Source organism: Rattus norvegicus, chromosome 20 (assembly GCF_036323735.1).
Source record: "Rattus norvegicus strain BN/NHsdMcwi chromosome 20, GRCr8, whole genome shotgun sequence".
Taxonomy (NCBI): Eukaryota; Metazoa; Chordata; class Mammalia; order Rodentia; family Muridae; genus Rattus; species Rattus norvegicus.
In genome coordinates this window covers 49,109,488-49,132,220 of record NC_086038.1, presented here as the reverse complement: position 1 = coordinate 49,132,220, position 22,733 = coordinate 49,109,488, and the positions used below count along the sequence as shown (strand labels likewise).

General features: G+C 43.4%; 1 protein-coding gene across 1 annotated transcript in view; it reads left to right on the top strand.

Moving 5' to 3' along the window:
• The window catches only part of Crybg1 (crystallin beta-gamma domain containing 1), a 196,368-nt gene that overhangs the window by 71,820 nt on the left and 101,815 nt on the right, over positions 1–22,733 (top strand). Inside the window, exon 2 of the mRNA XM_063279640.1 lies at positions 2,826–2,958. Within this exon, the coding sequence (XP_063135710.1) occupies positions 2,826–2,958 (133 nt within the window). The remainder of the gene's footprint in view (positions 1–2,825; positions 2,959–22,733) is intronic.

Here is a 22,733-nt window from a genome sequence, read left to right as displayed (position 1 = left end):
TGTTATACGTTAATAAATATTGTTTAATGGTTTCTCTGAGCTAGACTTTAGGTTACTTAGAGAGGAAAGAATCCTATACTATAAACAGGAAAGGATTGGCTCACAAGCAAAATATATAGAAAGACCAGTTTTGCAGTCTTTGGGCCATTTAACATGGATAGTGCGGTAGGAAGAGACAACGCAGTTCTTGGGGACCCCGTAGGGGGCACAGGAGAGCATGTTCATCCTTCAGTCTCCAATAAATAAATATATTTTCCTTCAAATAGGGTCGGTGTTAAGGACAGCAGCCTATCTATACAATTTTGCTCTACTGCCCCAATTTATAAGAAATAATACTGTTTCACAGTCTAGGTGTCTTTTCTCACTTGCTATTCCTCTCAGCGTATTTGCGAGCAGAAGGGCAGGTTGTTAGGGATAGAGGACGACTTGTGAAGAAAGGCTTTATAAAAGGGTTATCTATGATAAGTCTTCCTGCCTTCTCAGCTGTCGGTTGGTTCTCAGTTGTTACTCTCTAGAGGATTCAGATGTATGTATGTATGTGTGTATGTATACACACACACACACATACATATATATACACACACATATATATGATATATACATATATATTATATATGATTATTAAAGAGTTGCCTGAAGGGCTTTTTTAGTTTGTTTGTTTTTTTATGTTAAGAGTTTCTCTATGCAGCCCAAGATGACATATATATATATTTATACATATATATATATAGTATCCAATGTTACATGAGATAAATTTGTTGAAAATGAAGTTATATTCTTACTAAAGAAACCATACAGTTTCATCTCTTTTCTTCAGGGTTCCACTATTCAACCCCAGGTGGCCTTGAACTCAGAGTCCTTCTGTCTCCATTTCCTCGTACTAGGATTACAGAATAACATACTACGGCAGCCCTATGAGACCCCTCAGTTCAATTCCTTTCTATACTCATATAATTCTTTTTTTGCTATGTCTAGAAGGAAGAAAAAAATACTGCTTCTAATGTTCCTTCTCATTTTATGTCATGCAGAGAATAATGTTTTGTTCTTGTAAACAAAGATGTATAAGAGAGAATTCCTCCCCTTATGCCCATGCCTGGCATGGTGGTGCCTGCCTGTAACCTGAGTAATTGGGAAGCAAAATCAGAAGGATTAAGAGATCAGGATCATACTTGATGACATAGGAAGTTCAGGGCTAGCCTGGGCTATATGAGAACCCTAGCTCAAAACAACAAAACAACTAAAGTAGACACATTATTCCCATACATAGCTTTTTTCCTGTTATTACCTCACTGATTTGTACTTTCCTGAATTCTAAAATACTGTCCCATTTGTCTCTTAACCCTTGGTATACTGTAGAAATTCTCAGAAGATTCTACTTCTCCTGGGAAACGTGAGGCCTTGAATTGCTACATCTCTTCCCACCTCGCTGGTAGTTTTCATTAAAAGCTTAAATCTTTCTCCACTTTATTCCAGTCTCAACCATGTGATTGGGGGTGGGGGGAATCTATAAATGCTTGTATTGACTCCAGTGCTCTGGTCACTCAAAATGGTTAATACCCTAAGGGACACAAAATATCAGAGATAAAGCTGGTATTGGGTCGGATAAGTCAGTGGCGCTACAATGTGTTGGAAGAGTCCAGCTGTTCTTGTGTGTTTGTCCTGCTTTCTTTTCGGTCATTTCTCTGCCCAATTCCCAAAAGGGTTCCAAGTCAGTTCCATTACATCTACCACCCACAGGGAGAGGTAAACAGAGACCTTTCCTAGTCCCCTAGCTTCCACCCTTCATCCCTCTGATCGGATCACACCACGGTGACTATGAACACCTTTCCGATCACACAGAGGTAAAGCCATGTTACAGCATCTGGCAAGAAATATGCCCAAGTTAACAACGGGGTAAAAGGCCCAAAACACAAAGATCAGACCTGCCATGAGTGACTATTCAGGTTGGATGTGGCTTCTGAAGCACATGGAGGGATATGTGGTTGAACAAATTAGCGTTAGAAGCCAAGAAAATGTCGGGGAAGTTGACAGGGAGCAGCTAAAGGAAGTAGAGTAGGGTAGGTACCTTCAGTGTTAGAACGCCTTTCCTGCCTTCGTTTCTTCCTGTGTGCTTACGTCTGATTTCGTGACCCTGGGAATAGGGAATGGTGACTTTTCCTGGAAGAACCTGACCGTTGGACACTGGGATGTGAAATTGTCATCTACAGAGTTTATGCTCAAGAATGGTACAATTGAGCTACAACAGCAAGTCCCATAAAACCTCAACACGTTCTAAGTGAGTTTATGGCTTTGTGCCACGGGTTGGACAGTCCTGGTAGATCTTTCTGCTAGCTGGGATTCCGGGTCCACTCTTCTTCCAATGGTAGTGAAACATACGGAGTTCTTTGTTGCTTCATTTTAGTTTGCCCTTTTCATAGTTTCACTTGTTCGTTTGTTTTTGTTCTGCTTAGGCAAGGTCTTGCTCTGTAGCCCATGCCTGTTGATGTCCTGAATTGTCCTCTTCCCTGGGAGGGCAGGCATGAGTCATAGCACGTGGCTGGTTCTGTCGCTTCTTAGCAATGATGACAGGAAAGCAATGAGAGACTGCAAACTGACAGGGTATGCCCCGAGCCAAAATCCCCCATCCACCCCATCGTCCGTGTGCCTGGCCGTTCTAACTGGTTTCACGTGGGATGCCAAAGGAATGCCGTGAGCTATGTGGTGACATCATCAAGACCTACGGTGTGTGATAAGAGCACTGGATTATTTACGACGATGTCTTTAAGTCTCTCCAGTCTTCAGTGCTCTTGATAACTCATTGATGTCACCATTTCCATTCTTTCTAGAGCTTTCATTGTACATGATGGAAACCCAGGGGAGCCCCAGGAGTTAACACTGCACGGTGGTGAACCACAGCTATCTGACACCCCCAGTGAGGTGCCTGGCCCTTCATCTACAGAGTCCGCAATGCTTAAAAAGGTAGTGTTGCATTTCACTTTCTTTTCATGTCCTTCCTGATTGTGACAGGGTTTCTATGTATGGCCCTGGCTGTCGTGGGACTCGTTCTCTAGGCCAAGGTGGCCTCAAACCCAGTCTCCCCCACCTCCCATCCCAAGTGCTGTAATTAAAAACGTGTGCCACCACATCTAGCTTTAATGTTTCATTTTCAACATATGGTTCTCAGGATTTTAGTAATTAAAACATGTAAGATGACCCCTGTGTCACAATACATACTTATGAGGAATATTAAATAATACATATGTGGGGTTGGGGATTTAGCTCAGTGGTAGAGCACTTGCCTAGCAAACGCAAGGCCCTGGGTTTGGTCCCCAGCTCCGAAAAAAAGAAAAAGAAAAAAAATACATATGTTATTATATAACTAGGCTTACTATGTCTAATGTATTATGACTCACTATGTAATTCAGCATGATACCATATATATTCTATATAATGTAACGTGTGTTATAACACAGTATTTCGAAGTGAATCTCATTCGATATGTCGAGCCCCCACCTCCACTGCCATCGGTCTTTCCTCCTTGTAGTTACAAATCTCTGCGTAACCTTTTCCTTTTCACTTAGGGCATCTGAAGTACAACTACATCAATATTTGGAGTTAGTGGTTCTTGCCCAGAGAAAAACGTTAGCCTTCACGCCGTGGTTAGATGTTTAACACTGTCAGGTTGCTTTGTTCCTTTCTTATTTTTCTTTCTCTTTAAAATTCGTTTTCATTTTTAAATTTAAAAAAAAATTTTTTTGACACAGCATCTCCCTATGTAGCCCTAGCTGGCCTGGAACCCACTATATAGAGCGGGCTGGCCTGGAACTCACAGTACTGCCTGCCTCTGCCTCCTGGGCATTGGGGTTAAGGGTGTGGTCACCCCTCCCAGCTGTGGTTTCCGGTTGATGGTCACACAGAATGTTCTATATACTTGGGGTTCTCGGGCCCCAGGTTCAGTCTCTGATTTTATTGTATTTTCTTAAAAGAAAAATTTTCCTGAGGTGGGAAACGCAGGTATGTGTTCACTCCTGTATGTGAAGCCATTATCTTTTATCTACCTGTCTCCAGCATAGGAGAACAGACTGATACCGTAAGTCACAGTGGGTTAGGCATCTGCCAGACCCCAAAGGAGGCAGGATACACTTCTCCTTCTAATTTATAAGATCAATGAGGGCAAACAATGAGTGACATTGTGCTGTGAAAGAGGTCTCTCCAAGTGCAAAGGGCACTTGCTTCATGAATACCATGTATTAATAGTTACCTAATGTAAGCCAAGTGTGGGAGCTCACTCCTGGAACCCCACTACTAGGAGGTGACAGATTCAAGGGGTTCAAGGATTCTCTAGTTTACAAAGCGAGATGGAAAGAGTTCCGGATGTTGATTGTCAGTCTGAATGTACCAGAGACTGTCTATATGACTATCTCAAAATGATTCGATAATAGTGTTTCTGCGTTGTATATTTTAACATAAAAACAAAAAATTAGGCTAGCCTGTAGAACATACAGAAGGCCCTGCTTCAATATCTGACTGCACAAACAAAACAAAACAAAAGATGATTGCTTAGTGATGAAAAGGCCACGATAGGATTATTAGAAAATCCATGCAGAATAGTTTAATATAGAAAAAAACTTATAAATAAGAGCTGTATCTATATTACCACAGAATGGAGTACTTTCTAACTCAGAACAGCATATTAGCACATATTGAAATAAAAAACCAAATTTAAATTAATAAAATTCCTATACTTTATACTCCCTTCCAAACTGATTCCTCACTTGCTTCTCTCTTCGTGAGTTAGTTATCTATGAGATCATTTATAGCCATGGGTGGGAGAGCCCTGGAGCACCTGGTCATTGACTTTAGCTAACGGTTCAAGGTACTATTGAATAATGCCTTTTACCATTTAAGAGGAAACTAGTTCTGTAAATACAATTCATTTCAGCTCCTTAATGGTTGCTGAAGTCTAGGAAGTGATTTGTGGCAGCATTCGGGGTAAGGCAAAGGAGAATGGAGGTGGCTCCGATGTTGAGAGCAATGGCTGCTCTTGTGGAAGGCCTGGGTTCGATTCTCAGCACCCCCGTGGTAGCTCACAACTGCCAGAAACTTCGGTTCTAGTGGAACCAGTTTCCTCTCCTTGGATGTCTCTCCTTGGCCTCATTGCACACACTGTACACATTTAAATATACAAGGGAGTCCCATTGGAAACATCTACAAAACAACTCCTGTACCTAAGGTTCAAGGAACATTGTACAAGAGGAAGAGGAAAGAATGTAAGAGCTAAAGATTCCCGGTCTCCCAGAAGTGCTGTCACTCCTAAGTTCACAGGTGAGACCAACACTTTTGCTCTAATAACTGGCCAAAGAGAGAACTGCCAGGAGTGCACAGGGCACAGGAACTATGGAACATCCGGGTAAGGATCCTTCAGGTTTCCATCAGCGCACCAGAGCTAACCCTGTGACACAGCTCTCTATACCCAAATCCCGCCCAGAGAGAACTGGTCTCCCAGGAATGCTGACATACCTAAGATCACAGGCTCAGGCTCACAGGAGGGACAGGCTCCAGTCAGAGACAGCAAGACCAGCTAACACCAGAGATAACCAGATGGTGAGAGGCAGGTGCAAGACGTCCTAAGCAACAGAAACCAAGGCTACTTGGCATCATCAGAATGCAGTTCTCCCACCACAGCAAGTCCTGGATACCCCAACACACTGGAAAAACAAGATTTGGATTTAAAATAACATTTCATAATGATGATAGAGGACTTTCAAAAGGACATAAATAACTCCCTGAAAGAAATACAGGATAACACAGCTAACCAGATAGAAGCCCTTAAAAACGAAACACAAAAATCCCTTAAATTACAGGAAAACACAACCAAACAAGTGAATGAATTGAATGCAACCATGTAGAATCTAAAAATGGCAATAGAAACAATAAAGAAATCACAAAGGGAGAAAAACCTGAAACTAGAAAACCTAGGAAAGAGATCAGGAGTCATAGACGCAAGCATCACCAACAGAATACAGGAGATAGAAGAGAGAACCTCAGGGGCAGAAGATAGCATAGAAAACATTGACACAATAGTCAAAGAAAATGCAAAATGCAAAAATCTCCTAACCCAAAACATCTAGGAAATCCAGGACACAATGAGATCAAACCTAAGGATAATAGGTATAGAAAAGAGCAAAGATTGCCAACTTAAAGGCCAGTAAATATCTTCAACAAAATTATAGAAGAAAACTTCCCTAACCTAAAGAAAAAGATGCCCATAAACATACAAGAAGTGTACAGAACTCCAAATAGAATGGACCAGAAAAGAAATTCCTCCCATCACATAATAGTCAAACCACCAAATGCACAAAACAAAGAAAGAATATTAAAAGCAGTAAGGGGGGGGGGGGCCTGGGGATTTAGCTCAGTGGTAGAGCGCTTACCTAGGAAGCACAAGGCCCTGGGTTCGGTCCCCAGCTCCAAAAAAAAAAAGAACCAAAAAAAAAAAAAAGCAGTAAGGGGAAAAGGTCAAGTAACATAAAGGTAGACCTATCAGAGTTACACCAGACTACTCACCAAAGACTCTAGAAGCCAGAGAATCCTGGGCAGATGTCATACAGACTCTAAGAGTACCCAAACACCAGCCCAGGCTACTATACCCAGCAAAACTTTCAATTAACAAAGATGGAGAAACCAAGATTTTCCATGACAAATCCAAATTTACACAATATCTTTCCACAAATCCAGTCCTACAAAGGATAATAGTTGGAAAACTTCAACACAAGGAGGAAAAAGCAAGAAAGTAATCTTTCAACAAACCCAAAAGCAGATAGCCATACAAACATAATTCCACCTCTAACAACAAAAAATAACAGGAAGCAACAATCACTACTCCTTAATCTCTCTTAACATTAATGGACTCAATTCCCCAATAAAAAGACATAGACTAACAGACTGGATATGTAAATAGGATCCAGCATTTTGCTGCATATAGGAAACCTTAGTGACAGACACTATCTCAGAGTAAAAGGCTGGAAAAAAGTTTTCTAAGCAAATGGTCCAAATAAACAAGATGAAGTAGCCATTCTATTATCAAATAAAATTGAATTTCAATCAAAAGTTATAAAAAAATGATAAGGAAGGACACTGAATACTTGTCAAAGGAAAAAAATCTACCAAAGTGAACTCTCAATCCTGAATATCTATGCTCCAAATGCAAGGGTGCCCACATTCATAAACGAAACTTTACTAAAGCTCAAAGCACACATTGAATCTCACGCAATAATAGTGGGAGACTTCAATACCCCACTTCAACAGGCCATTGAAACAGGAACTAAACAAAGACACAATAAAGCTAATAGAGGTTATGAACCAAATGGATTTAACAAATATATGCAGGACATTGCACCCTAAAACAAAAGAATATACCTTCTTCTCAGCACCTCTTGGTACCTTCTTCAAAATTGACCATATGATCCAACACAAAATGGGCCTTAACAGATACAAGAAGATTGAAATAATCCCATGCATCCTATCAGGTCACCATAGACTAAGGCTGGTCTTCAATGACAACAAAAATGACAGAAGCCCACATATACACGGAAGCTGAACAACGCTCTACTCAATGATAACTCGGTCAAGGAAGAAATAAAGAAATTAAAGACTTGTTAAGATTTAATGAAAATGAAGGCACAACATACCAAAACTTATGAGATACAATGAAAGCAGTGCTAAGAGGAAAATTCATAGCTCTGAGAGCCTCCAAAGAGAAGCTGGAGAGAGCATATACTAGCAGCTTGACAGCACACCTGAGAGCTCTAGAACAAAAAGAAGCAAATACACCCAAGAGGAGTAGACAGCAAGAAATAAACTCAGGGCAGAAATCAACCAAGTAGAAACAAAAAGAACTATACAAAGAATCAGCAAAACCAGGAGCTGGTTCTTTGAGAAAATCAACAAGATAGATAAATCCTTAGCCAGACTAACCAGAGGGCACAGAGACAGTATCCAAATTAACAAAATCAGAAGTGAAAAGGGAGACATAACAACAGAAACCGAGGAAATCCAAAAAATCATCAAATCCTACTACAAAAGCCTATACTCAACAAAACTGAAAAAATCTGGATGAAATAGACAATTTCCTAGAAAGATACCAGGTACCAAAGTTAAATCAGGATCTGATAAACCATCTAAACAGTCCCATGACCCCTAAAGAAATAGAAGCAGTCATTAAAAGTCTCCCAACCAAAAAAGGCCCAGGACCAAATGGGTTTAGTGCAGAATTCTATCAGACCTTCAAAGAATACCTAAAATTAATACTCCTCAAACTATTTTACAAAATAGAAACAGAAGGAACACTATCCAATTCTGTCTATGAATCCATAATTATGCTCATACCTAAACTACACCAAAGACTCCACAAAGAGAACGTCAGACCAATTTCTCTTGTGAATATTGATGCAAAATTATTCGATAAAATTCTCACAAACCAAATCCAAAAACATATCAAAATGATCATCCATCATAACCAAGTAGGCTTCATTCCAGAGATGCAGGGATGGTGCAATATACAGAAATCCATCAACAAAATCCACCACATAAACAAACTCAAAGAAAAACACACATGATCATCTCATTAGATGCTGAGAAAGCATTTGACAAAATTCAACACCCCTTCATGATAAAAGTCTTGGAAAGATCAAGAATTCAAGGCCCACACTTAAGTGTAGTAAAAGCAATATGCAGCAAACCAGTAGACAACATCAAGCTAAGTGGAATCTTGAAGCAATCCCTCTAAAATCAGGGACTAGACAAGGCTGCCCACTCTCTCCCTAGTTATTCAATATACTACTCGAAGTCCTAACCAGAGCAATCAGACAACAAAAGGAGATCAAAGGGATACAAATTGGAAAGGAAGAAGTCAAAATATCACTATTTGCATATGATATGAATGTACTTAAGTGACCCCAAAAAGTCCACCAGAGAACTACTAAATCTGATAAACAACTTCAGCAAAGTGGCTGGGCATAAAATTAACTCAAACAAATCAGTAGGCTTTCTTCTACTCAAAAGATAAACAGGCTGGGAAAGAAATTAGGGAAATAACACCATTCACAATAGTCACAACTAACATAAAATACTTCGGTGTGACTCTAACCAAGCAAGTGAAAGATCTGTATGATAAGAACTTAAAGTTTCTGAAGAAAGAAATCGAAGAAGATCTCAGAAGATGGAAAGATCTCCCATGCTCCTGGATTGGCAGGATTAATAATAGTAAAGATGGCCATTTTGCCAAAAGAAATTTACAGATTCAATGCAATCCCTATTAAACTTCCAATTCAATTCTTCACAGAGTTAGAAAGAACAATTTTCAATTTCATTTGGAACAACAAAAAAGCCAGAATAGCAAAAACTATCTTCAACAGTAAAAGAACTTCTGGGTGAATCACCATCCCTGGCCTCAATCTTTATTAACAGAGCAATAGTGATAAAAACTGCATGGTATTGGTACAGAGACAGGCAGATAGATCGGTGGAATAGAATTGAAAACCCAAGGCTCAGTGGTTAAGAGCACTGACTACTCTTCCAGAGGTCCTGAGTTCAAATCCCAGCAACCACATGGTGGCTCACAACCATCTGTAATGAGATCTGATGCCCTCTTCTGGTGTGTCTGAAGGCAGCTACATGTACTTATATAAAATAAATAAATAAATCTTTTTTAAAAAAAATTTAAAAAAAAAAGAATTGAAGACTCAGAAATGAACCCACACAGCTATGGTCACCTGCTCTTTAACAAAGGAGCTAAAACCATCCAGTGGGGGGGAAAAAAAACAGCATTTTCAACAAATGGTGCTGGTTCAACTGGAGGTCAGCATGTAAAAAATGCAAATCTATCTGTTCTAATCTCCTTGTACAAAGCACAAGTCCAAGTGGACCAAGGACCTCCACATAAAACCAGAGATGCAGAATCTAATAGAAGAGAAAGTGGGATGTGTGTCGTATGTGTGCATTAGAGGGCGCAGGTGTGGATGAATGTATGAATGTGAATGCCTGGTGGATAACTTCCTTGATTCACTCTGTTTTAGTCAATGAAACAGGCTGTCTCAGTTAAACAGGCTATCTCAGTTCACTCATGTGGCAATTTTCTCCAGCCAGCTTGCTCTGGCTGGGGGAAGGGGGGGTCTCAGCCTTCCTGTGTTGCTGGAATTACAGGTGAATAGTGATGCCCGCATGCCTTCTCGGTAACTGCTGACTGATCCATCTCTCCTGCCTACCAATGTGTGTTTGGTTTCCTGTCTCTTGAGACTGTGACCGAGAGGGCCAATTAGACCTGGGTCTCCAGATCCTCCGCCGGGATCGTCGATTGGGCTGGAATTAAGTTGATTCAATGTAAATCTTGTGTACCTTAGGCCTGGGGTGTCTCTCAGCGCAGTGGCAGAACAATTGCCTGGCATATACAAGGCCCTGAGAACCATCTCCAGAAAACAAAATGGCACATTCTTTGTGGTTTGCCTACAGTGAGCGTCCAGGACTGTCTCTGTTTCCCAAATGACCTTGGTCTCAGTCCACTCTCTCTAGTAGACCTAGTCTTTCCTGTGAAGCTCAGATTCACAGAGACACCTATATCGGGGGGTCACATATGTCCTCTCTTCCCAAAGAGAATGTAGAGATTCTCCCAAGATCCAAGAACTGATGAGGCCTTCCCTGTAAGTTACATCTTTTTATTCAAACTAATATTTACCTTTTTAATTTGCAAAACCAAAACATTTGCATTTCCCCAATCAACAGAATTCACCCACAGTTTATATTGGATCCACACATTCTATACTGTATTTACCATTGCTAATTTTAAAGTGCTCTAGCGACATTCCTTAAAACTGGTAATACTCTGTAGAATCCTTTCATTAAAACAAGGTAGCATTTGTCATACCTGCTTGTATACACGGAAATAAAGATTTCCAATTACAAAGGTAATGTCACCCGTCCACTGCTCCTTCCCTAGTGTCATCCTCAACCTCATTCCACACAGCAGATCAAAATAAAGTATGTAAGAGGACTGCAATTTTAACCCTACCCAGCCTACCCATGGGCCATAGTGTCCTATCCCCCTCACAAAGCTATCCCTACACACAAGACTGAATTATGCATCATTAGTTTTCTGTGCTGACATAAGTCACCCTGGCTAATGATCTTTCTAAAACTAGGTTCATTTACTACTACTAAGGAAATAACTAAAACAAAAACCAAGCTACGTATATAAGTACCTCATCTCAATCGGTTTTTTAGTGTGAGGTGGCCGCCTGGCAGGAGTCTCAACGCGTATCCACTATTGATCTAAGGCAGCGGTTCTCAATCTTCCTAATACTGCAACCGACTCATATAGGTCCTCCTGTTGTGGGGACCCCTAACCATAAAATTATTTCTGTTGCTACTTCATAACTGTCATTTTGCTGCTGTTGTGGGTCGTAATGTAAGTATCTGTGTTTTCTGATGGTCTTAGGTGACTCCTGTGAAGGGGTTTGTGGTGGTTTGAGTATGCTTGGCCCATAGGGAACGGTACTGTTAGGAGGTGTGGCCTTGTTGGAGGAAGTGCGTCACTGAGGGGGTGGGCTTTAGAAGTCTCCTCCTATGCCCAGGCTCCACCCATTGCAGAAGAGAGCTTCCTCCTAGCTGCCTGAAGATGCCAGTCTCTCCTGGTTGCCTTTGGATCAAGACGCAGAACTCTGAGCTCCTTCTCTAGCACTATGTCTGCTTGCTGTATGCTCCCATGCCTCCTGCTATGACGCTAATGAACTGAACCTCCCAACTGTAAGCCAGCCCCAGTTAAATGTTCTCCCTCATAAAAATTCCCTTGGTCATGGCGTCTCCTGAAAGCAGTGGAAACCCTAAGACAGAAGTTGGAACTGGGACTAGGGTCTTACTGTGATCAGTGTGACCATGTTTTTGTTTGGAGGAATGTAGGTTTGTGGGACTTTGGACTTGGAAAGCCATGGAGTGCTGTATGTGGGACCTAATGGGCCATCCTAGTAGGAATATGGCCGACATGGTGCTGGTAGAGCTGAGAGTTCTGCATCTTGATCCAAAGGCAACCAGGAGAGACTGGCACCCTCAGGCAGCTAGGAGAAAGCTCTCTTCTGCAATGGGTGGAGCCTAAGCTTGGAGAAGACCTGAAAAGCCCACCCCCACAGTGACGTACTTCCTCCAACAAGGCCACACCCCTAATAGTGTCACTCCCCATGGGCCAAGCATATACAAACCACCACAGGGTCATTCAACCTCCAAGGCGTTGGTTTGGGCATCTGTCTCCCCGTCTTTAACGTGGCCTGATAGAACAGCCTCTCCACAGGAATGCTCACCAGTTATGTGACACAAGCTGTTACTTTGGTACCTAAAGATGGCTTTCAAAGAGCAGGGTTCCCTGTGCCAGCCACAAGTTGGGTACCACTGGAGAGATGGCTCAGTGGTTAAGAGCATTGACTGCTCTTCCCGAGGTCCTGAGTTCAAATCCCAGCAACCACATGGTGGCTCACAACCATCCGTAATGAGATCTGATACCCTCTTCTGGTGTGTCTGAAGACAGTTATAGTGTATTTATATATAAAATAAATAAATATTTAAAAAAAGAAATAAAAATAATACAACACAAAACAAAAAGTCTAAGATATAAAGCAAAACAAATATCATGTTATAACGTGTACAAGGGGCAGCAAGATAGAATATCCATGTATCAGTCTATAAGAGTATTGACTATAGGAGTGTACATTAAAGATAGAACATACAGGGGCTGGGGATTTAGCTCAGTGGTAGAGCGCTTACCTAGGAAGCGCAAGGCCCTGGGTTCGGTCCCCAGCTCCGAAAAAAAAAAAAAAAGATAGAACATACATGTATCAATCTATAAGAATATTGACTATAGAGGTGTACATTAAAGATAGAACATACATGTATCGATCTATAAGAGTATTGACTATAGAGGTGTACATTAAAAGCTAGCAATTCTAGTAGAAGACACACTCCGGAATTGGGGAGACTGAGACAGGAGGATTGCAAGTTCCAAACCAGCCTGTTCTGCATAGTGAGATGCAAAGTCTCTAATTAATTAGTCAACACTAGTAATAATTAGCTGTGAGGGAATGGGGTGAGGAATGTACAGGTAGGAGGTACGGGCTTTAGATGGTGTGTGTTTGCATTTCTGTCCTGGGACTGTGTGAAAGTATGGTTTACTCAAACAGTTTTTGAAAAGAGGAGAAATAAGTTAAGCATTGTTGTGATTAAACGTAAGACTTGTGGGTGCATTCATGATCACCAGGACCCTCTGGGTTATTCTGCTTGGTCCTAGGTTTCCTTTACAGGCCACTCTCTTGCCTTCGTACACTTTCTTCCCATGCCCAACACATCACCACTTTTGTGTACTTGTTGGCGAGCTCTTTCTTGATGGCCTCTGCCCAGGAAGATTGTTCCTTTTTCTCTCTGTGTCCCAGTTACCTTAAGTGTCCTCTGAGCCTGGCCTTCCCTTGACTGATGAACAAGTCTCCTTACTAGGTCAGGAGAATCTAAGGGCCGGTGATGGTTTGTAGTGCGTCAACTCAGCAGGATCTAGAATCTCCTTGGAGACAAATCTCCAGGCATGCCTGTGAGGAGTTCTCTAGATTAGATTAGTTGAGGTGGAAACACCCCTTAATTGCAATGTGACCAACTCCGTCAGTCTCCCACCACCATGACTTTTCCTGACATGACAGACTGGGAGCAAGGGAAACCCCTCTCCCTTAAGTTGCCGCTGTCAGATATCTTTGTCCCAGCAACATGTAAAACACCTAACACAGATCCACATCAGTCTTGCACGGCTGGAAAGCAGTCTGTGCACGCTAAAACAGCAACGTATTCCAGCGCCAGTCTGAACATCAGCTATGTTTAGGTTTTGATAGTAGATCAGGAAATCTCACCCAAGGTGTATGCACACAGATAAGCCATGTGTGGGCCTCAGAAGCAACTCGACATTCCAAGGACTGCAACTCCAGACTTTCTCTCACTCATACTGGACAGTGGCTGGATGACCTGGGGAAACAGAGCCCAGTGGCCTGGATATCTATCTCCCTGTCTGTGATGTGGCCCCATAGCATGACCTTTCCATGCACAGGAATGCTTGATGCCAGAGGCTGTTGCTTTGCTCCCTGTAGATGGCTCACAAACAGTGGGGTTCCCTGTCCCAGTTGCTTTTCTCCTAAAACCTAAATGACTTATCTGGTAAGAAAGAGATATACACAGAGAGGGGAGGGAGGGAGAGAGGGAAGGGGAAGAGGAAGGATGGTGAAAGAGAGGGAGGGAGGAGGAGGAAGGGACAGAGAGATGAGGGAGGGAAGGAGGTAGAGGGAGGGACAAGGAGAGAGAGGGGGAGGGAGGGAGAGGTAGAAATGGAGAGAGAGAGAGGGGGAGGAAGGGAGAGGTAGAGATGGAGAGGGAGAGGGAGGGATGGAGAGGGAGGGAGGGAGAGGTAGAGAGGGAGGGAGGGAGAGGTAGGGATGGAGAGAGAGAGAGACGGAAGGAGGAAGGGAGGGAGGGAGGGAGGGAGGGAGGGAGGAAGGAAGGGAGGGGAGATTGTGTCTTGCTGCCTCTCCATCTGAGGGTGTCAGGGTCACCAGGCTGTCACAGGAAAGCTCAGTCAAGGACTTGTTTTCTTTTCCTCCCAAGTACACATTTGCATCTTCCTTTGAAGTAGCCACCGTGGGTGTTGTTTATTTATATATGTATAAATAAACATACAAACACATGTAAGCCGTCATTTCCTGCATTCTGCCAAGCTGGAAGGCTTTGTCTGGGAGAGGGTGTGGTTTCTTTTCAACAACCTGGCAGTATATTTATTTTTTTCTTCTAAGTATTATTTATTTTTTAGGGCAAAAGAAACGTCCCATTGTAATGCAATGTACAAAACAAGGGCTCAAGGCTCTCTCTGCCTGGACAGGTAGTATGGCCTGCTTTGCATCTCTTACTGTTTATGTATATAAACAGCCCATCCAGGGTGGGATATTTCACCAGAAAGTTCAGGAGCTACATACAATTCTCCAACTTATTTATTCTTTTCTCTTCCCTCTGCAACTCCCAACACTGTCACCTGGAGTCCGGTCTGGCTGGACCTTGTTGCAGGGCTGGAGGATCACCTTGAAAGCGACTTGTTTTTTCTTAACTAAGAAATCCTGGTAATCCTCTTTCCCAATCATTCTGTAACAACTTTGGGATGCTTCCTATGTAACAGGATGAATGGACCATCGCCATCCGGGTTCTCCTGATTGGTGGGACACTCAACTGTTGCAACTTTTTAACCTTTCTATATATAGTTGTCAGTTGTCTCTCTGAGCTAAATTCTCTTAAACGTAGAATTGATAAATTAAAGGCATTCGTGTTTTGGAATGTTATATTAGACTTTTAAAAAGGATATTTCAGTTAACCCTCCAACCTTAAATGTGTCTGTGTTTTCTCTCTGTCGTCACCTGAAGGTGTCAGGGTCACCAGGCTGTCATTGGAAATCTCAGTCAAGGATTTGTGTAGCCAGTCCTTTTAAATCTCGCCACTCTGTTGCTCTTGTGTTATTTAAATTTGCAACTCTTTAATTAAATAGTGTGGAAAGTGAGAAACAGTGCTCTCCCTGGAACCCTCCTCCTAAGGAGACTGGAAAGGAGGGTTGCTCTGTGTTCCAGGCCAAGCTGGGCTGTAACAGAAGACCCTGTCTCACAAAAGAAAAGCAGATCAATTAAAAAGAAAAGAAAGGAAGCAGCCTGAGATTTCTGTGTTTTTGAGACAGGGTTTCTCTGTGTAGCCCTGCGTGTCCTGGAACTCACTCTGTAGGCCAGGCTGGCTTTGAACTCACAGAGATTTTGCCTGTCTCTGCCTCCTGAGTGAGACAGAAGTTATTTTTTTAATCATTTTTTTAAAATTTTTGTTGCAAATTCTCTTTTCCTATTCTTTCTCTGATTTGCTTGTATTGAGAGACACTGTAACAATCCATTTAGCACTACAGAAGTGTTTGTTGTGTTGTTTTCCTTTTTTTTTTTTTTTTTTTTTTTTTTTGAGGTCCAGTCTCTCTGTGTAACCATGGCTGTCCAAGAACTAGTTCTATAGATCCACTTGCTTCTACCCCTGGAATACTGGGATGAAAGGCATGTACCACCATGCCCAGCCTTAATAAACGTTTTTACAGGAGATATTTTTATCTTTTGGAGTATCATTATTCCCCCTTCTTCTCCTTCTCTTCTTCCTCCTCTTTCTCCTCCCTCTCCCGTCTTCCCTTCTGTACCCTTAGAGGGGCCATCAAGTGATAGGAGCCAGGCAATTGTTAGAGTGGAGGTTGAAGAGCTGCACGAAGTGCCCTTCGTTCCAAATATTCTACCTCTCTTTAAGTTTGTTTCTTGTATATAACAAAAGAAAACTTTCTAAGACTTAGAACTTGGGGTCTAAAATCCCTTAAGAGCGGTCCTCTGGGATACCGCCACCAGCTTCGGGGAAGATGGGTCCCCTTCCTTTGGTGGTGACTGTCCTGACCAGCATACCTGCTTTAAAGGTTCACCAGCGATCCAAGACCACAGGGACAATACAACGCTCGGCGTGGCGATAATTATTGTTATTGTTCCAGCATCCCGAAATGTCAAGCTGAATTGCTACCAGCAAATGCAGTATGGGAGAAAATTAAAGCCATGGTGACATCACGTCTGCAATAAAGAGGAGTCACGGCCAATGATGCTCACTTCTTTTCCTGAGGCCACCGGGAGAGCATCTCTCACTTGGAGAGATGCCACGGTTGAGCCTGACCTTCTTTTGAGCGGAAACAGGGCCTCTCCTAATCTCAGCGAAGTGTTTGTTTTGATCAGAAATCCCTCTTTGGGATCAAGAACAGAGGCCCAGGCTGGGCTCTCACTCTGGGTCTGTCAGGTGTTTCCCCGGCTGTGTGTGTGTGGCTGGGACGCTGCTGTCATTCTGCGACACTTACTGTCCCCTCTTGGAGAGAATCTGAAGGCTGATCCACTGAGATGGGGGGTCGAAATTGCTGCGGCTGTGGCTGCGGCTGTGGCTGTGGCAGGTGTAATGGGTGTGCCAACAATCGTAGCAGAAGCGTCGACTCCCGAAACAGGGGCCCTGACTCCCTGAATCGATATGAAAACCCCAGAAACAGGAACTACGACCGGGACCTTGAGGTGAGTGCTTGCTGAGGATCTTCTGTGGACTTGGGCTTTGTGTTGGTTTTGGCTTGTTTTACGGCATCTCGGTACAAGTGTTCAAATGTGAGGGTGTGAGTGGGGACCAGCATTTATTACTGCCGTGAACGGCTAAGCATTTTAGACTTGTATCTGTCGGTATCCCGGTCACTACAGTTAAAATCCGCATTCTTTTCTTTTTCCTCTCTTCCCCTTGCCTTGTATTAATTTTTTCTTCAAGTTGGCTATAGTTTAGCTAGCGAAGTAAATGCTGCTGAGGCTAATTGATGCTGGGTATTGTTCTCCAAGACTTTGCTCTCTCTGTGTGATAATTTTCAGATCCTTGTGTTATGGGGGCGGGGGGCAAATAGAAATGTATGTTTTCTCTAAAGCCATTTTCTTTTGGGCTCAGCTCATTTGCAGGGTACCAAGTCCTCACTTGAACTAGACAATAATAAAGCACAAAGATGCTGGGAGGATGAGGACATAGCACGGCTGGTAGAATGCTTGCCTAACATGCACAAGGCTCTAGGTTCGATCCCTAGCTCCCCGTAGACCAGGCTTGGTGGCACGTGCCTGGAATCTGAACACTGGGATGGAGGCAGGAATTCAAGGCCACCTTTGGTACCTAGCGACTCTGAGGCCAGCCTGGGATACAGGAGACCCTGTCTCAAAAAGCAAATAAGGATGCTTTGAGAAGTGGCATTTTGGGAAAGCGGAAAATGGCCATTTTCAGATTCTGATGCTAGTGTTTGCAGTACTGGGGACCAAACCCAGGGCCCCCTTCGTGTGAGGCAAGCGTTCTCCCGTTGAGGTAGGTCTCCACATCTATCTTTGCGTTCCAATCCACGGCTCTCCAAGTTGCCTTTGGGGTACATCGCACCAGGTGTAAGCTCTAGCTCTCAACCTCGATGGTTTCCCCATTATCCCCACACCCCGCACCCCCCCCCCCCGTTTGTTGGACCTGCACTACTCCAGTTGTAGAGCCGGTCACCGCCAGCCTGTACTCGCCTTTGATGCTCATTCGCCCTGGTCTCCGCCTGTAATCGTATATATACCTTTACTTTGTTCTGTGTCTGAGAACTTTGAAGTTGTTGGATGGAATTCGTGTGTCAGCCTTGTTTTGTAATAAGCTCTAGGAACAGGAGCGTGTCCTATAAACTTTTGATCTACGCTTTTCTTTCCCCCCTTGTCAGGGTACTGATCTAACCCATAATTTCGTGGAATAGGTAGTCTACTTAAAAAATGTGTATGTGCTTGTGTGCACACAGATGTTTTGGGAAACATCTAAAGGGCTGGATGGACGGCTTGGGAGGGGGCGGAGCATTTGAAGTTGGCCCTGCTCTGGTGGAGTCTGCGAGAGCATTCTTTTAGATGCGTCCTGCACGGAGAGTGTAGGATCTTAGTAGGTGTTTATTTCCACGCTGCCTTGCCTCTGAGTGCCTCCTTCTGCCTCTGTGCCTGATAAGCCTCAGCTTTGAGATTCTTTGTTTTGTAAACACCACCTAGAGAGAAGCCTGCAGCCATTATACATTTGATTCGTGGTCTTCTCTAATTATTGGCTAATTAGCAGCTCCCTACACAGATTTTTTTCTTTTTTACTGATTTCTAACAAGCAGTTCAGCAGAAAAGTCCCAGAAGAACTTGGGAGAAAGTCAAGTCTGTGTCTGGGAGACAGGACGAGTGACATTTAAACTAAATGCACAGAGCTTTGGTGACAACGTGGGATGAGGAGAGAGCTCTGTGACAGTGACCGCTGAAGCAAACGGGGTCAGGCAAGCTGGGTCATCTCAGGACATGGAGACCCAAGGACCTATGCCCAGGTCACTGAGTGAAGGGCTTAGTAAACCTGAGAGTGGCCATGCTGTTCTCCAAGGTGGCCCTACTGAGCCCTGAGCACGGGAAACTAAGTTTGTGTAAAGTCAGAGTGAGAGAGTTGGAGGGTTATTTAGGTCACTGGTATTAAGCACCCACTTTAAAATATCTCTCTGGAGGTTGAGGATTTAGCTCAGTGGTAGACGCTTGCCTAGTAAGCGCAAGGCCCTGGGTTCGGTCCCCAGCTCCGAGAAAAAAAAAAAGAAAAAGAAAAAAAAGAAAATAAAATATCTCTCTGTTAATGATGACACCAATCAAACCAGAGCCCTCAGGTTTTCCAATAATCTTTGCCTAAAATGTCTTAAAAGCTAAGAAAGCACGCTTTCTTCAAGAGTTGACCTCTACATCTATGCCTTCAAGGTACTTGGGAGGCAGAGGCCGGAGGATCTCTGTGAGTTCAAGGTCAGCCTGGTTACCATAAGAGTTCTAGGACAGCAGACCCCCACTGCCCCCACAATATCCCAGATACCTGATAAGCTTAGGCAGGAGGCTCAGAAGTTCAAGTGTTGTCTGGGCTACAGAATGAGTTCAGGTCCCGCCTGTTTAACTTACTGAGACCCCTATCTGTAAATTAATAAGGAAACCGATTGGGGCCGTACCTCTGCCACTAACCTAGCATGCACAAGACCATCAGTCCCCAGTTCAGTCCTCAGACGTGGGGAGGGGGAGGTCTAAGAATCCGGGAATTAGGTTATGTTTCATCAGAAAGTGCATGTTAGTTAAAAACACGGGTTTTTAAATACTTCGCAAAGTGACAAATGTGCACAGTGAACTAAAAGAGTGACCTTTGCAGGGGAATCTTCTAGCTTTTGTTTTATTTTAAAACGGTGATAATCCAAATATATATTTATCTTAAGATTTTGATTCGATACTACCTTATTGGTTCTCTGGGTTCCTAGAGTCTCCTCTGGCAATGCCGTGTTCTCAGGGAATTTTGTAAGATCCCAGATTTCTCCATATTTAGAAATGGCGTCCCTTCCTACCCAGTAGAACAATGAACTTACCTCCTCCTTTAAAAATAAGATGTAATTATTTGTGTGTGATATGTGTGTGCATTCACGGGCCACAGCACGCTGTGGGGGTCAGAGGACAACTTTGTTGAATCGGTCCTCTCCTCCTATCTCCTGGGGACAGAATTGAGTCAACAGCAAAAGCCTTTCCCTGCTGAGCTGTTTCCACAGCCCGGGGAATAAGACACCAGACAGCTCAGACAGAGCCCCCAGCTTCGGGCTTCTGAGGATGAGTAGATGGGAGTGGGGCTGACTGGTGCTCTGAGTGCTTCCGCCTCACGTGGAGATGCCTGCCTGGCTGCAGGAGGAGAGAGGACGATGGCTGGGAGAGGCTTGGGCTTCTCAGCTTCAGGCCCCTCTTCCAGGTTCAGAGGACACACCTTTACCTCCCCACCTCCCCACCTCGAGTCTGTTTTTGGCTTTTGGCTAGATTCATGTAGACTTCTTTTTAATAAAATACTGAGGTGCTGGAAAAACTCTTGCAAACAACTAGAAGATATTGTCCATAATGCTCTTCCGCATCTAGTATCTGATTTTATGAACTAGTTCTGTTCGTTCACCTGATTCTTGTACTTCTTTTTCAAAAAGAAACGAGTTTGGGGTCGGCAACATAGCTCACTGGGGAGAGGGGCTTGCTGCTGAGGGTGGCAACCTGAGGTCGTTCCCTAGAATCCACGTAGTGGAAGGAGAGACCTAACCCCTACACACCGAACTCTCTCTGAGTAAATAAATACAATTTTAAAATAAAAGAAGGACAGTTTGTCACCTGGAGACGGTTAACTTCCTTAGACCCCCTCCCCCATATTTATACAGATCCTTGTACCCAGCTTATGTATGCTTAAGTATTGCTTCTTATAAATATTGTTTGCATTGAAGTAAGCTTCCTGTCCCTTAAGGATTTCTGTCGCTGGTGCTGGTTTGTAAGGTCACTCTGTGCATCAGCAGTCTTAACTGTTTCTACGTCACCTTCCCCTCACCCCCAACCCCCAGCATCTGGGAAGCCACTGAGTGGAAAGATAACCAAGTTGGAATTACTAGACGAGACGGCAGTCGACTGTGCTGGTCCTTCAACCTCTCGTTGCTAGGTGATCTTGCGGTGAGTCATCTCACATCCCTTCGTGTTTTTAGAAAACCATCCTTGAAAAGCAGATTCTGTCGAGGTGGAGAGTAAACGGGCACCGGTGGCTGTCACCCCAGGTGGAAAATGGAGCCATACAGCATTGAACAGTACTGAGGGGACTGGGTAGATTCAGGGGGGCAGAGAAGAACCACCAGAAGGTCATGAAATGAAGGAAGGATTGAAGTCACCGTGTGGCCTACCTTCCCTCACAGCATACTACCAGGCCGGATCCTCTGCAGGCTTTTGTTGTTGGTTTTGGTTTTAGCTTGGGTTTTTGTTTCGTTTTAATTTCAGTTTGGTTTCTATTGAAGTAAGGTCTCCCTGTGCATCCCTGGCTGGCCTGGAACTTGCTGTACACATAGACCAGGCTAGCTTTGAACTTCTAGAGATCCCCACTTGCTTCTGCCTTCCAACCACTCAGACTAATGGTGTGTGCCCACATCTCTGCCTTTTTCAAAAAAGGTTATTGATGTGTGTATGTCTGTGTGGGGATGTGTGCACACGAGCCCACGTGCCCTGCTCTCAGAGGCCAGAAGAACGGGTTGGATATGCTAGAGCTGGAGTTACGGGAGGTTGAGAAAGAGCTAATACAGATGCTGGGAATTGAACTTGGGTCCTGTGCGAGAGCAATATGTACTTTCCATCACCCAGCCATCTCTGCGGTCCCTTTTGTTTCTGCAACAGTGCTGCTAATGTTCTGCCAATACCTTCTCCTTCGTTCCTCACTTAGTAGGTATCCTTACTTATCTATCTTTTTACTTAATACTTGTCGATGGGTTACCATGGGAGCTGCTACTTCCAATAGAAAGGAAGGCAATGAAGAATTATCTATATTACTAATACTTAACCTAAACCAAGACTGAAAGGAGTGACAGGCTAGTGTTTGAGGTTTAAAACTAAGATATTGGTTCTATCCAATGCTGGCTTGCTCTCTTGCATCTAGGAAAGTCGTTAGAATGAAGGCGCTGGTTGAATGTAGGAGCACAGGCTGGCCCAGGGAGACTGTCTTTGGGCACAAAAGGACACAGAAAGAATCCTGAATAGTAGATGTCCCCCCGGAAGTGTTGGGTGGAGGTCCATTTGTTAAAAGTGCAGAGAAATTGCTGTGAGTTCTTAAACAAAGATAAATACTTTATCGTCGATGGAGTGTGTGAGAGAGCGTGGCGTTGGTCTTCTTGATGAAATGCAAGTGTTGTGTACAAGGAAATAAGAAGCTTGGAGAGCAAGTGTGGACGGACTCTGAGGAAACGCTCATGTGGCCTCCCGAATGGTGGGTCTGCCCAGAAGCAAAGCTGTTGAGTGGCATAAAGTCAAGAGACTGGGTGACAAATGCCTTATGTCACACAAGCAAAAGTGAACAGATGTATTTTTAAGCATTTAGACTCTAAGACTGGAGACAAGGCCCTAGTGACAAGCCTTGAGCCTTCCAAAGTGAACTGGCTGGGGATCCATCTGCTCGCCTTAGAGAATGCTGACTTTGAGGTAGTCACTCGAAGAAAACTTGCTACAGAAATCTGGAACACTTTCAGAACAAAAAAGAAGTCGAAGGTTTTTCCTATTATTAATTAATTTTCTGTA